The sequence below is a fragment of the Loxodonta africana genome, chromosome 6, assembly GCF_030014295.1.
Source record: "Loxodonta africana isolate mLoxAfr1 chromosome 6, mLoxAfr1.hap2, whole genome shotgun sequence".
In the NCBI taxonomy this organism is placed as follows: domain Eukaryota; kingdom Metazoa; phylum Chordata; class Mammalia; order Proboscidea; family Elephantidae; genus Loxodonta; species Loxodonta africana.
In genome coordinates this window covers 81,674,255-81,690,642 of record NC_087347.1, presented here as the reverse complement: position 1 = coordinate 81,690,642, position 16,388 = coordinate 81,674,255, and the positions used below count along the sequence as shown (strand labels likewise).

General features: G+C 36.6%; 1 protein-coding gene across 1 annotated transcript in view; it reads right to left on the bottom strand.

The window, feature by feature from the left end:
- The window catches only part of LOC100674781 (sodium channel protein type 3 subunit alpha), an 88,132-nt gene that overhangs the window by 39,774 nt on the left and 31,970 nt on the right, over positions 1-16,388 (bottom strand). Inside the window, exons 10-13 of the mRNA XM_064287047.1 lie at positions 14,907-15,197; positions 4,626-4,973; positions 3,483-3,615; positions 1,355-1,593 (exon numbers count right to left, since the gene is read on the bottom strand). Coding sequence (XP_064143117.1) covers positions 1,355-1,593; positions 3,483-3,615; positions 4,626-4,973; positions 14,907-15,197 — 1,011 coding nt within the window. The remainder of the gene's footprint in view (positions 1-1,354; positions 1,594-3,482; positions 3,616-4,625; positions 4,974-14,906; positions 15,198-16,388) is intronic.

Genomic DNA, 16,388 nt, shown 5'->3' with positions numbered 1-16,388 from the left:
AGAAACAAATGTCAAGAAGAAACTGCTGGGTGTTTAACTAAGTCAAATAATGCTAATAAATTGAGTTACTTATTGAGATTGTGAGACATTTATGCAATCATCTGCCCACTATTCCCTTTCCACCCTCTTTTGGGAATTGCTTCTCCACCTACATGAATACCAAGAAGTTGCTGCATTTTCGTATAACCCAAAGTCCTGCCATAGCTGATTAAACCAGAGTTGAGCATTTGACCCAAGCTGTGTCAGAGTCTTTTCATGAGAGTCTTTGAACTGAAGCTGAGAAAGAGATTCTTTTTTCCAGTACAGACACTATAAGGTGTAAATACAGTGAGTTATAGGTGAACATGTTTCCTGACAGACAAAAAAGATGCCATGAAGGTTTGGGTTACATCCAAATCCTTGGTTAAAGTTGTTCTTGAAGCCCAGCTGCAATATCGCCCTTTACATGGTTTGGTAGTTCACCTTTATTTTGATTACAGGAATCAAACTTTTTCCCCCCCTGCTGGTTTTAAGCTAGCTTGGGAAACCCTGGTGGTGTAGTGGTTAAGTGCTACAACTGCTAACCAAAAGGTCGGCAGTTCAAATCCACCAGGTGCTCCTTGGAAACTCTATGGGGCAGTTCTACTCTGTCCTATAGGGTCGCTATGAGTCAGAATCGACTCAACGGCAGTGGGTTTGGTTTGGCTTTTGGTTAAGCTAGCTTGAGTTCAGTTCTGTCTTTCACCAGTAGGGTCTTGAATAAACCAGGAAAATCCTTTTCTTCCTTGTTCCTCAATTTCAATTTCTTCATGAAGGAGAAAATGTTCATAAAGATTTAGGAGAAAATATCTGTCAGCGTGTGTGCACACACACACGTACTCAAGTAATCTGAACCAAAGTTTAGATGCATTTTTACCAACTATATCTTCTCTTACGTGAATGCCACAGAAGCATTTTATCAGGTAATTAAATGTGAAACAACCGTGCCCTCTTTTGTATAGAAATCAATCCTTGAATCATCCTTTGAATTGGGCATGATTTCTTTAGGCGCTGTGTAGACTAGAACTGCATGGTCATGGAGCTAAAATTAGATCTCATGGTTTCTCTGGAAACCTACTAGTAGGTAAGTATTATAACAAATTTTCAACTGGTAAAACACCGTGATCAACCAGTGCTGATACTGGCCTACACAACCAGCATTAATACCAAGTGAACTATAGACTGATCTCTGATTTCTGTAATATTCCTACAGATGTTTCTTCCTACAAAGAAAGAAAACATCATTTTTCTTCAACACACCATACATAAATCTTTTTTTTTATCCATCTCCCCCACTGCCTGCCAAAGAACATAAGCAAACGTCAAGTAAACTTACCAGGTTTCCTACAGTCAACACACTGCTGAATTGATCTGTCATAGGATAGTGCTCCATGGCCATAAAAAGGGTATTTAAAACAATGCAAATGGTAATGGCAAGGTCAACAAATGGGTCCATAACAATTAAGTTCACAAGATGCTTTACTTTTAACCATGCATCACAGCAGTCCCAGATCAAGAACACATTGGCAAATCTATACCAGCATGGTGGACATTTTTGTCTAGATTCTTCAAGTTCTGGAAAGGCAACAAAAAGAAAAATAGTAAATAAAAATAAATATGAATTGTGGTGCAGTTTTTAAGAGCTATGGCAGCTACAGCTGCTAACCAAAAGGTGGCAGTTCAAATCTACCAGCAGCTCCTTGGAAACTCAATGGGGCAGTTCTATCCTGTCTTATAGGGTCACTATGAGCTGAAATCAATTCGATGGCAAAGGGCCTGGTTTTCTTGGATAACAGATTGCACTTTATTTGATATAAGTGATTCTTATACTTGGGGACAGACATTATACTATTTAGCTTGACACACTTGAGAAGACAGTCTCATTAAATATTTTAATAAAATGCTCATTAAAATGTTATGTAGATATACTTTCTCTTTTAATGAAATACTTTAAATTTAATATTTTGCCCCCAAAATAGCTAACTAGGTAACAGTTGGTTAAATTGCTCTATTCTCTCTAGCAAAACAGAATCATTTAATATGCTTTATGGGAACATTAAATGTATTACACAATTATTATTTCTTCTGGAACTATTAAAAATATTATTTAGAGCTGGGATCCTTATTAATATGTATGACCCTTCTCTCTTCTAATTTTCTCCACAACAGTGATTTTGCACATAATAAGAATGTAGTATACCCTTCTTTTCAATATAGATTAGGCCCAAATCTACATCTACAATTGATATTACATATACCTTTTAGAATTTTAGCCTAGGATGTATAAAAGTTACTGATAATTTTTATGGGTAAAGTCTGTTATAATTATGTGACTGCTCAGATATTCAACATATCAATAGGATGAAGACAAAATGTAATTGACTTTTCCTGTAGAAAGTGTTATAATGGGCTAATAAAATTATAGTAATAAGGTAGCATCTTTCCAGACTTTAAAGAGTAGGGATTTGTTCAATGAATGAACACGAGACTAACAGTTACAGCCTATTCCTGCGTGTCAAAAGCAATGACCATTTGTGTCCGCTGTCTTTAGAGGAAAGCGTTGTTTGCTCTGTGTGTTGAACATGGAAGAGGAGATACCCCCTTTTAGGTTCCCTGTGGGATGCAGCAAAGGTCTTGATTTACCCAACTCATTCATATGCCTTGTGCACCCCCATCACCACCTCCATGCCTAGAGAACACAAATTAAAGCCTGAAAGCGATGTTTCCTTGTGCTTCTACTTAAAAAGAATGTGCTTACTCTAATTGCTCAAGGATAATGTAACATAAGAATAAATCCTATAATATCAGGAGTCCCTAGGTGGCACAAATGGTTAAGTGCTGTACTACTAGCCAAAAGGTTGGCAGTTCAAATCTACCCAGAGGTGCCTCGGAAGACAGGCCTGGTGATCTGCTTCTGAAAGGTCACAGCCTTGAAAGCCTTATGGAGCAGTTCTTACTCTGCACACGTGGGGTTGCCATGAGTTGGAATCAACTCGATGGCAACTAACAACAACAGTGAAATATGGCTCTATAAACAAGATATGAACCTGAGTTAAGAAGAAGTAAGGCCAACATTCGTTCCTGTAGCCAAAATAACAATTCTGTATATATAAAAAAAAAAAAAACGTTGCCTATGAGTCGATTCCGACTCATAGCAACCTTATACAACAGAGTAGAACTGCCCCATAGAGTTTCCAGGGAGCAGCTGGTGGTTTCGAACTGCCGACCTTTTGGTTAGCAGCCAAGGTCTTAACCATTGTGCCACCAGGGCTCCATATACATACTTAGGTCTGTTATATAGTTCTAATCTCGGGCCTCAATTGTAAGCTTTCTTTAAAATTCTTATGAAACATTTTTGCCTTGGGAAATCAACTTGAGTAACTTTAGGAGAAAAGGAAAAGCTCCAAACCTTACTTTAGTAAAACAGTCATAGAAAGCTGCCTATTCCATGGCCTGGTACTTACCTTCCATTGTGTTGGTCAGGATGCTGGCTATGCTCACAGCTCTTTGCCTTCCAGAGGAATCTTCCAGCATCTCCATTGAAATCTGATAAGAGCTTAGCCTTCTCTTTCTCACTTCTGTTTCCGTAGTGGTGCCCTGCAAACCAAATACTGATGGCTCAAACCACCCTTTTCAGTGAATAGTGCAACACCACACAGCATCTCTTTGGAAAATCATGCTCCATGCAATTTTTCCAGGTAACAATTTTTAAGTATTAATAAAATGATTTTATTGTTGTTATAAGTGCTTAAAAAAATCATAAACGCAGGTGATACTTTTTAAAAAATATTCACCTGTTGGGTGCAATTGTATAGGACAATTATGTTACAGAAATCCTTTCATTAACGTGTTATAATTTTCAGGGACATTTTTCATAAGCATGCTAAAGTCATGTATTACTTTATTTCATTCAAATACAAACTGTTTTTACACTTTACATCAGTGATTAATAATCCAAGTAATCTTCCCCCAAAACAGCAACAAAAATGATTAAATATTCCCAAGGCTGAGTTGTGTTCTCTGAGGCTATATTGACAATATTGACAAAAGGCCAGTTTTTTCCATGCACAAACACAGATGTACAATGAAATGTGTGTGCTTTCCTAAGATTTCTTTAATTATTTTTGTTTGTCATCTTATAAGAAATCACAATTTATGTTAGAGCCATTTTAAGATAGCACTGTAATATAGACAGTTGTATGAAAACTGCCCATTATCAATATTTTGGTGACTATACAATGTAAGTATATGAAATTGTACAGATTATGAATAATTATACAACTCTGGGTGAACATTCATCTATAATAAAGTTTAGTTGTCAAAATGCCAATAGTTTTGTCCTGAAAGGTCTACTGAATTTGCAGATTTGTGTTTCATCCCAGATTTCAAAAATTGAGCCCTTTTAAAACCTAAAGCAGCTAAAATTTAAAGGTCCTGCACAATTCAAGTCATTCTAAAGACTCAATTGACTTCCACTCAATTAATCTTGTATTATTTTTAGGGAGTTTGATTATGGGGAAACAGTTTGGTATAAAAGGCTAAATCACCCAGGCTTTGCATATTTTAAATTGATGTACGTCAGTAGTAGCTAGCTTATCTATTATCACCTCTGGTAGAAGTTGTCCAGTAGGTGACGTTAGGGCTGATGGTCCACCCACCAAGGAAACCACACCATTGCAATCCACAGTGCTGTGCATCTTCCCATTTGCTGGAAGCCCTGGCACCATCCTGGATGACATACTGGCCTGACTAACGTTACTGTTGCGTCGCTCTCCATGTCTGTGCGGCACAAACAGCGAGTCTCTCCTGCTCTCGCTATCTTCAAATGTGCTGTGCTCATCATCAGCAAAGTCATTTTCAGAACCGACATCCTTTGCACGACCTCTGAAGCTGAAAATGCTTGTTTTGCTATTGCGCCTTGGGGAAAACAGGGAGCCACGGATGCTTAACAGAGACTGAGGAGAGAGCAGGGAAAAGATGAACAAGGAGGAAACACAATTACTGAATAAAAGTCTTAATATTGTACAGTTTATTTGCTTTTGGGTTAGAATTGACTAGGTTTTATACATGGGTAATCAAAATTTATAGAGTACACATATGTTTTGGTATTTTTATCATATTTAAGTCTAAAGAATATTTTTCTAACGATCCTGATTTGCACTATACTAAGTGTGAACCAATTCATTTAATCTTCACTGGAGTATCGTGAGGTGAATTGTGTTATCATAATGTTATAAGTGAGGAACTTAACAAGTGGAGAGGACAAATGATTCTTTTTGGTGTTGGTCGTGGTATACAACTAGTAGGTGGTTTTCACTTCCAAAGGCAAATTGGAGAATGAGTTACAACTCAAATGAGACTGTTGGCTCAAATTTAAAATATTTGTACCAAATAATTTACCACTAAATACTGACTGTTTAAAAACTACATTATCTCTTAACTCTCTCCTTCTTTTGGATTCTAAAAGGAGTTAGTTTACTCTTTCTCTTGATCTGCCTGTCTATAACCACATGGGAATAAAAGTTATGAAACTTACCTATGATGCTGTCTTCCATATTTGCTAACAGTTTGCCAAATGGCTACTAATGGTTCACCTTATTTGAGAGAATATATGTCACAGCAAACACAACAGAAAGGATTGCTAACTGCTATATAAATTATTCTTATTTAAAATTTAACACTAGTTTAAAAAAGCAATGCATGTAAACATGACTTAACCAATGGTGATTTAGACCGCTTATCCTTCTGATCTCACTTTAATTATAGATCTACTCCTCACTTATCAACTCTCTTGTTATCTGACATTTCACATTTATGACAACAGTAAAAAACCTGCTGACTATTTTGCACATTAACAATGTACATCTGGCAGTAACAAATGCTGAGGTATGAGGCAAGAGTAACGACAGCTATGATGGCTAAGGTTATGTGTCAACTTGGCTGGGCCGTGATTCTCAGTGGGTTGGCAGTGATGTAATTTGGCAGTTATACAATGATATAGTCATCCTCCATTTTGTGATCTGATGTGGTCATCTCCTATTTTCCCGTTTACACTAATTTTCATATAACAACCTGTTCTTTGGAACCTAACCATGTCGATATGTGAGGAGTGATTGTATTAGAAGAAACTCTAAGTTTCAAAAATCTTTTTATTACATATGTTCACAGATAAATAAACTGCTTCTAGTATTAGAAAATGGGGACTTAACATGAAGTCCCTTCTTTTACTTTTTGAATGGATTTTAAACTGGCAGCACCAAATAATTCTGCACTTCTTCTGCCTTGGCGATAGTTTTCAAAAACATCTCTATTCAGTCTTTAGAATCTTTGTTTACTCCCCTTATTTTTAAAAATGGCATTTCCCTTGCTCCCCCTGCTTAGTCTCTTCTCTCCTACTTCTCTTCATAGCCAGGATTAAACACACACACAAGAACAGCAGCAGCAAACATGCCCAGACCTTCCCTGTCTTCCTCTAAGTTTCAGTGTAAAACCAACTAAAATAATTTTATAGAGAAGAAAAACATAGGAAAGGCAGACTCTATCAACTTTATTTTTGACCATGAGTTGGAATTGACTTCACGGCAATGGTTTTTTTTTTTTTTTTTTGGTTTTTGCCTAATTATGTCCATGCTGATTTCCTTTGGCCTCCTTTTTAGCCTAATTTTATAGGGCTTTTCTCAGACTGCAAAGCACCAGAATAACCTTTAGCACTCTCTGTCTCAGTGATGTTCCAGAAAGATATCATCATTAAGAAATGTGCCGTTCCTTTGGATTTGGTTATATTTTCCACAGGAACTATACTATTATGGCTGTCTAGCTTGTCTAACCTGAGGCTGTATCTATGTGATACTCAGAGTAGCAGGTCTGTCTACCCAATACCAGACAACAGTTAGGCTAATTTTCCAGCCATCAAAGTAATCAAGAGATTAAACCTTATGAAAATGTTAATTCACCCCCACGTTAATAAAGAATGCTATTTTTTAAAAATCTCCTCAGACTCAATTTAAATTAGCAATATAACATTGTTAATATATTCAGAACTGAGTTTTGAAATTTCAGTGTGCAAGTGAATCACTTTGAGTATACTTTTTAGGTCCCTGCTTTAAGGAATTGGATTTCAGTTTGTTTTAAGTAGAATATAGGACTCTGGAATCTGAATTTTCAACACAAATTACAAATGACTGGAATGCAGGTGCACTGTGCCCTGCAGTTAGAGAAATACTAACTTGGTCTTACATTAATGCCTAAGGATGGTTCAATGTAACCATCTTGATATATCTACGTTCTGAAACTGTCTCTGGAAACTGACAATCTGTCCATATAATCTTAGTTGGGAGTATGTTTCTACATCCACAAGGTGTCTGGTACGTGCCTTTAATTTGCATGCTTTGATGCTGGAGTGTTTTCAAAGGCATTCCAGATCTTTGAGTTTCTCTGAAACATCTATTCACTCTTTGGAAAGTATAATAATGGGTGTGAGCAAAGCTTTCAAGGCAACAGAGACAGAAAAAGAAGATAACAAAAATAGTATTCAGAGAAATAAACCGATAATAACGCGCTAGAAGATGCAGGAGAGTGGAGGGAATACCCACAGCTGTGGCAACCTTTTCTCAAGGGAAAACAAGCTTTTATGCTTTAAGGTTCTAAAGGCCATCTTTCTTTCCCTCAGACAGGCCAAAACATAAATCCCAGTATTTTTTTTTTTTTTTACAAGAACATAAATATGGACTCTTTTTCTTAATTTTCAGTAACAAAAGGGAAAATAAAAGAACTTAGGTCTATAAGAGGCAAGGCTGCATGCAGGAATTGTACTTAGTGGAATGGGGAAAGTTAAGATTGAAGAAGACATAGGCAACTTAAAGATATTCTCATAGAAACATGTTATTGACAGGTGCCTTGGAGTCTGTTATAACTCATAGCAACCCTATGTACAACAGAATGAAACAATGCTTGGTCCTGTGGCATCCTGGCAATTTTTATTATGCTTGAGCCCATTGTTTATTTTGCTGACCCTCTACTTTACCAAGCATGATGTCCTTCTCCAGGGAATGGTCCCTCCTGATAACATGTCCAAAGTATATGAGACAAAGTCTTGCCATCCTTGCTTCTAAGAAGCATTCTGGCTGTACTTCTTCCAAGACAGATTTTGTTCGTCCTTCTGGCAGTCCATGGTGTATTCAGTATCTTCACCAACACCATAATTCAAAGGCATCAATTCTTCTTCCGTCTTCTTTATTCATTGTCCATCTTTTACATGAATACAAAGCGATTGAAAACACCATGGCTTGGGTCAGGCTCACCTTAGTCCTCAAAGTGACATTTTTTGTTTTTTTTTTTAACACTTTAAAGAAGTCTTTTGCGTCAGATTTGCCCAACACAATGCATCGTTTGACTTCTTGACTGCTGCTTCCATGTGTGTTGATTGTGGATCCAAATAAAATGAAATCCTTGACAACATCAATCTTTTCTCTGTTTATCATGATGTTGCTTACTGGTGGAGCTGTGAGGATTTTTGTTTTCTTTATGTTAAGGTATAATCGACGTTGAAGGCTGTAGCCTTTGATCTTCATCAGTACGTGCTCCCAGTACTCTTTGCTTTTAGCAAGCAAGGTTGTGTCATCTGCATATCTCAGGTTGTTAATGAATCTTTCTCTAATCCCGGTGCCACGTTCTTCATCATATAATCCAGCTTCTCGGATTATTTGCTCATCGTACAGATTGAATAAGTATGGTAAAAGGATACAACCCTGACACACACCTTTCCTGACTTTAAACCACGCAGTAGCCCCTTGTTTTGTTTGAACAACTGCTTCTTGGTCTATATACAAGTTCCTCACGAGCACAATTCAGTGTTCTGGGACTTTCATTCTTTGCAAATTTTATCCATAATTTTTTATGATTCACACAGTCAAATGCATTTTCATAGTCAATAAAACATACGTAAACATCAGTAAAGACAGGTAATCATCAGTAAAGATCCATGTGACATCAGTAATGATATCCCTTGTTCCACATCCTCTTCTGAATCTGGCTTGAATTTCTGGTAGTTCCCTGTTTATGCATTGCTGCAACTGTTTTTGAATGATGTTCAACAAAATTTTTCTTGTGTGTCATATTAATAATATTGTTTATTTCCACATCTGTTGGTTCACCTTTCTTTGGACTGGGCACAAATATGGATGGATCTCTTCCAGTTGGTTGGCCAAATAGCTGTCTTCCAAAGTTCTTGGCAGAGATGACTGAGTGCTTCCAGGGCTGCATGCATTTGTTGAAACATTACAATTGGTATTCCATCAATTCCTGGAGCTTTGTTTTTCACCAATGCCTTCAGCGCAGGTTGGACCTCTTCCTTCAGTACCATCAGTTCTTGATCACATGCTACCTCCTGAAATGACTGAACGCCTTTTTGGTACAGCGGCTTTGTATATTCTTTCCATCTTCTGTTGCATCCTGCATTGTCTAATATTTTCCCTGTAGAATCCTTCAATATTGCAACTCAAGGCTTGAATTTTCTCTTCAGTTCCTTTATTTTGAGAAATAGTGAGCGTGTGCTTCCCTTTTGGTTTTCTAACTCTAGGTCTTTGCACATTTTATTATAATACTTTACTTGGTCTTCTTGAGCCACATTTTGAAATCTTTTATTCACCTCTTTTACTTCATCATTTCTTCCTTTTGCTTTAGCTAGTGTATGTTCAAGAGCAAGGTTCAGTCTCTTCTGACATCCATTTTGGTCTTTTCTGTCTTTTTAATAACCTCGTGCTTTCTTCATGTCTGGTGTCCTTTATGTCATTCCACAACTCATCTGGTCTTCAGTCATTAGTGTTTACTGAGTCAAATCTATTCTTGAGAGGGTCTCTAAATTCAGGTGGAATATACTCAAGGTCATACTTTGGCTCTTGTGGACTTGTTCTAATTTTTTTCAGCTTCGACTTGAACTTGCATATGAGCAATTGATGGTCTGTTCCACAGCTGGCTCCTGACTGTGTTCTGACTGATGATATTGAGCTTTTCTATTGTCTCTTTCCACAGATGTCGTTGATTTGATTCCTGTGTATTCCCTCTGGTGAGGTCCATGTGTATAGATGCCATTTATTTTGGTGAAAAAAGGTATTTGCAATGATGAAGTCATTGGTCTTGCAAAATTCTATCCTGCGATCTCTGGAGTCATTTCTATCACCAAGGTCGTATTTTGCAACTACTATTTCTTCTTTGTTTCCAATTTTTGCATTCTAGGCACCAGTAATTATCAATGCGTCTTGATTGCATGTTTGATCAATTTCAGACTGCAGAAGTGGGTAAAAATCTTTAATCTCCTCATCCTTGGCATTGGTGGTTGGCAAGTAAATTTGAATTAACAGTCATATTAACTGGTCTTCCTTGTAGGTATATAAATATTATCCTATCACTGACAGCATTGTACTTCAGGGTAGATCTTGAAATGTTCTTTTTGACGATGAATGTAATGCCATTCCTCTTCAATTTGTCATTCTTGTCATAGTAGATCATATGGTTGATTCAAAATGGCTAGTACCAGTCTGTTGCAGCTCATGAATGCCTAGGATATTGATCTTTATGTGTTCCATTTCATTCTTGATGACTTCCAGTTTTCCTAGATTCGTACTTCATACAGTCCATGTTCTGATTATTAATGGATGTTTGCAGCTATTTCTTTTCATTTTGAGTGTTGCCACATCAGCAAATGAAGGTCCCAAAAGCTTGACTCCATCCAAGTCACTAAGGTTGACTCTACTTTGAGGAAGCAGCCTTTCCCCAGTCATAGTTTGAGGGCCTTCCAACCTGACGGGCTCGTCTTCTGGCACTGTATCACACAATGTTTTGCTGCTATTCATAAGGTTTTCACTGGCTAATATTTTCAGAAGTCGACTGCCAGGTCTTTCTTCCTAGTCTGTCCTAGTCTGGAAGCTCGGCTGAACCTGTACATCATGACTGACCCTGCTGATATTTGAAATACCAGTGGCATAGCTTCCATCATCCCAGCAACATAAAAGCCACCACAGTATGATAAACTGACAAATGTGTGGGGAGTAGAAACCTGTGAGTGTTTCCAAGAAATAGAAAGGAATTTCAAGTTAAATGTATGTCCCTTAAAAATATCTTTAATAAGTCAACAACTATGCTTGATTATATCTAAGAAGATTCTGGTTTAGAATAAACTATCTTAGTATGTCCAAACAACATAGATAAAATCTTTGGGAACAGAATAAGAGGAAGACTCACTTTTCATTTTACACTTTTAAATACTTTTTCATTTTGTACTCTGAACGTGCAATATCTATTTAAAAAATAAAATAATGTAATAAATATAAAATAACACTTCAAATTTATGGTAGTAGTGGGCAAGGTATCCATAATTTTTGCCCTCTCTTCTCTGACATTTTCAGAAGATGTATTTTTTTTGAGCAGTATGCCCTGTCCATCTTATTCTTCCAGGATGCACTACCCTCACTGATTGATTCTCTTACCTATCAGAGAGAGTCCTTTTCTGTTTGGAAAACCAGGAATTGTAAACTACTTATGGAATATTTCTTCTTATGAACTGTGCTAATGTTTTCTCCTGTCTTTACTGGGATGTGTAAATTTCAACTTTAATAAGTTATTTCATTTACTTTTGTAATTGTCTATCTTTATCTATCTGGAGCCCTGATGGCACAGTGGTTAAACATTCAGCTGCTAACCAAAAGGTTGATAGTTCGAATCCACCAGCTGCTCCTTGGAAACCCTATGGGGCAGTTCTACTCTGTCTTATAGGGTCATTATGAGTCAGAATTGACTTGATGGCAATGGGTTTGGTATCTATCCATTTAAAAGCCAAAACCAGTTGTCCTTGAGTCAACTCCAACTCATCATGACCCTGTAAGGGGAAGGAGGAGAGCTAAAACTCGGGAAGAGGAAGAGACAGAGGGTGGTGACATTCCTCAATAAGATAGTCCCTAACTTGATAAGTTCCCTGACTTGGCTGTTAAACATTAACCAGGGAAAGATAAGAGAGAAAGGGTATAAAACCCTAAGAAAACGACTATCGGGGCTCTCAGACTCTCCCTCTGAGCAGCCCGCTTGATGCTCCCTAGTCAAGTGTACTTTTGCTATTAACCCTCTGCTAACTAATAATTTTTTTTTTAACTAATAAAACCCCTTGCTTGTTTGGCACTCTTTGTCTCAGTGTTTGAACTCTTTCCTACACCGAAGACAAGAACTGAGGCTGTTTTCCGGTAACAACCCCATGTGTATCAGAATAGAACTGTCCTCCTTAGGGTTTTAAATAACTGATCTTTAGGAAGTAGATTTCCAGGCCTTTCTCTCGAGGTGCTTCTGGGTAGACTTAAATCACCAACCTTTCAGTTAGCAGTGAGCACTTAATTATTTGAACTACCTGGGGACTCCATCCATCTATCTGTCCACCTATCTACAAATATAAAATAATCTGCATATCATATATGTATATACTGAATGTTTTTAGTCTTAAATTTCTGTTGTTATTGAACTTCCCCCAGCTGTTGCCTTTTTGTAGCTCACTTAGCTCCAGCGACACAGGCCTCCTAGCTGCTCCCTCAGCATTCCAGGCATGTGACTGCACTTGCACTTGCTCCTCCACCAGCCTGTGATGCTCTTCCCTGAGATAGCATCTTCCCTCACCTTCTCTAAAGTTTTGCTCAAATGTCCCCTTTACAGTGTGGCCTTTCCAAAGGAAGAAAAAAAACAAAAAACAAAGAACCCTATTTAAAATTTCACCTCTGATTAGCACTCCTGAACCCCTTTCCCTGCTTGATTTTTTCCCCTATAGTACTTATCCCTCTCTAGTATGCCCTATAACTTATTTATTTTCTGTCTCCTTTAGATTTTAAGTTCCATGAGGTCAGGGAATTGTATATCTTTTGGTCTTTGAGGCATTCTCATCATCCAGAAAGATTCCTGCCACAAAGGGCTTCAAACCTGTGCATTCTGGTTGGATCTCCTGCTAAGAATTTGCATTCTCACCCTAGATATACTGATGTAGATATCTATATAGATACCTGGGATGGAAACGCAAGTTCTCAGCAGGGGGTCAAACCAGAGTGAACTAGTTTGAAGGCCTGCTGCCATATAGTAGATGATCAATAAATATTCGTTTATTAACTGAATGAACCAATCCACAGATTTTTACTTGAACACAATGATGAAGCAGTTATGGAAATACTGTTATTTTAAAAAACATGTAAATGCCTTCATGTAAATATTGCTACATGTACAAATACATTTATGAGTAATTGAAACCACTTAAAGTTTCCCTCGTTTGAGATTTACTTGCCCATTTTAACTTAGTAAGGGCCTTACTAGCTGTCATACAGGCTTTCTATATATCACTTAATTTCCCCCAGCAACTCTGTGATTTAAAAGTTATCATCCTCATTTCACCGAAACCTTACAAAGTACGAGTGACTTGACCAAGGTCACAGAGCTAATTTGGAGTTGAGATAGGAACACCAGTTTCCATGGCATCAATCATTATGCTACAGTGTCAAGTACTCTTAATCCTAATGACTCCTAATATAATTCATTATGCAAAAATATCAAGGATGAGAGTTTGAGCCAAAAAGAGAATATCTGGTCGGTCTGAGAAACTGAGTTGCCTTACAGTGCTTCAAGTTAACTCCAAATATGTTATACTGATTTAATACCATATTTTATTCAAGATTCATTATTCAAGATAGTGGTAGTTGAATTACTGGATATTGAAATTATCTGCAGGGAAAGTATTCTTTCTCTTATAATTGTATGTGCATGCCTATTTTATCTAACACGAGAATGCAAGAATTAAAGTATTAATATAGATTCTATTTCTGTTCTTCATTTAAAAATTTTTATTTCTAGGTTGAATATAAATTATAAACACCCACTGATAACTTCGATATCCCCTTTTCTCCCAACCAAAAGCTAAACACTATACTGAATTTTGTGTTTATGACTCCTCATTTTTTTTGTTTCTGTACTTTATGTAAAGAATATCATAGCCTTTAGTTGATTTCCAGTTTTTTTGTTTAAATTATTTATGTAGTCTGTACCTCAAAGCATTACCATTAGGGTGTGTTATGGCTCAGATTAATATGATTAGAAAGAGTTTAATAATTCATAACAGATGGAATTCTAATAGAGCCAAATAGAGTGTTCAAATCCATAACTAAACTTATCACAGATTTCTATTTGCTTTTTACATTATGCAACCCTTGAAACTATTCTTTTTAATGCCAAAGAGTTGAGACTATTTTTTCCTCTTAGACTTGATAATATATTGAAGAATTAGGTAGCTGGCATTAAATCAGAGCAAAAATAGACTGACTTCAATTGCATTCTCATCTAGAGCACTTAGATCATAATTTCACTCTAATGTATCATAGCATGACACCATATCAGTATAATGAAGACTCTTGACAGTACGGTTCTCATATCAAGGGATAAAGGCAAACCTCAAAGAGACGTTCCTTTTCAAAATTCATGCATATGCTCTAATCACAACCTCAGAAAATAAAGGCAGAAACAAAAATGATAAGTTCATCTGAGCTCTTAAGATGGAAAAGGTAAACAAGAGATTGCAAAACAGTCTCACTGAAAAGTCTAATAGGTTGCACCAAAAAAAAAAAATGCATATTAAGAAACATGGTCTCAAAATAGTGAAACATTTAGAGCTGATTACCTTGAATTAATTTATTAATGCTTCCTTAAAAATCCCTTTCAAAGACAACTTATGCTAAGAATTTAAATACCTACATTAAATTTAGTTCCCTATCCCTCACTAAAATCAGATTTGCAAAAATGTACCAAAACAAAATAAAGCAATTACAAAAGCAATGGCAACAACAAAACCAAGCAGAGCAATTAGTGGAAAGTCTTACCTGATGAGGGGAGCAGAATTTCCTGTCACTCGTCAGTCGGTTTCCATCCATGGAGAAAAGGAAGCTGCTTCTTTTGACACTGTCTTCAGATTCAGATTTGGGGAACCTGCCTCTCTCTCCTTTGTTGTTTCCTTCGAGATGCTCTCTCTGTCTCCTTTTCTTCCTTCTGTTCCTCCATTCCTTAGCACTTTTGGAGCTTAACTTTGATGCCTCTGAGGAACTTTCTAAGAGCTCTCCTAACCCACCTATTCCACTGAAATCTCTTGAAGCAGCTGATGCTGCTGCAACTGCCTGTTGTAAAACAAAGCCAAGCACTATTTAGAATATATAACTTGGAAAATAACTACGGCACAAATGCTGTCATTTAAAACTATTGTGTTTGAAAATTATGTTTTCTGGTCAATTCATTGCTTTTTACAAGATTTTACATACTTGTTTTTATTAGTGGCTGACAAGCTGGCTCCAACTCATGGTGTGATATTATGTAAAACAGAACAAAATGTTGCCTGGTCCTGTGCCATCTTCATGATTGTTGGTATTTTTTAGTCCATTCAGTTTACTTAATTAACAACCCTTAGTCTTTAAATAATATAAAACAATATGGTAGCCTATGAATTAGTGCAAGAAAAGCCTGATTTTGTACATCTCTTGGATTTTTTTTAAAAACTCTGTTGATTAGCTTCATGGAGGACAATGGCTCTCTTAAACCTCTTTTATACTTTAAAAGCGAATGTTATCTTAGTGGTGGTTGCTGGGGGTGGAGAATGGGAAGGTAGAATGGTATCCCTGCAAAAAATAAAAGAATAACTGGTCTGATGCCTATTCCAATTCCATCCATAGTCTTGTTCCTCTTGAATGCTTATTATTAACAACTGAGTGGTATTTTTTCCCATCTAAGACTAGGGCAAAAGACTGCTTCTTTTATTTTTTATGAATTTGAACCATTCAATGTGTTTACTGTTTTACCCCTTAGTGGAAGTAGTGGGAATGTATTGGCTAGTTTATCCTTGTCCTTCATTTGAATTACATTTAGTACTATAGTTCACATTCCAGGGGTCATGTTAATCCTAGAGAATTTATATTACAGCACCTTTAGTTTTAAATTTTTACGTGTTTATAAATTTTTTACTGTTATTGTAAATAATAAAAAGTCATTAAAATGTCAATCAATAAATACCTTAAATAATCATTCAAAAGCTTTGGGAACTTCTTCAAATATTTTCTTTCCATACTTTAGCCCTAAGAATTTTTAAGTATTTTGAATTTCTGTACCTACTAATGAAACACAGCCAAGTCTTAGGTAAAACATGGTAAATGTTTTGTATTTTCATTTAAATGAGTAGTATTTTTGGACTGGAAATGATCTAACCATGACTGCAGAGGATGTGAAACAACAATATGGTCCATATCAAAGCTGAGTTCTCACTAGGTGTATTACTGTTTTTAAATATAACCACAGAAATAGGAATGATGAAGTTATAA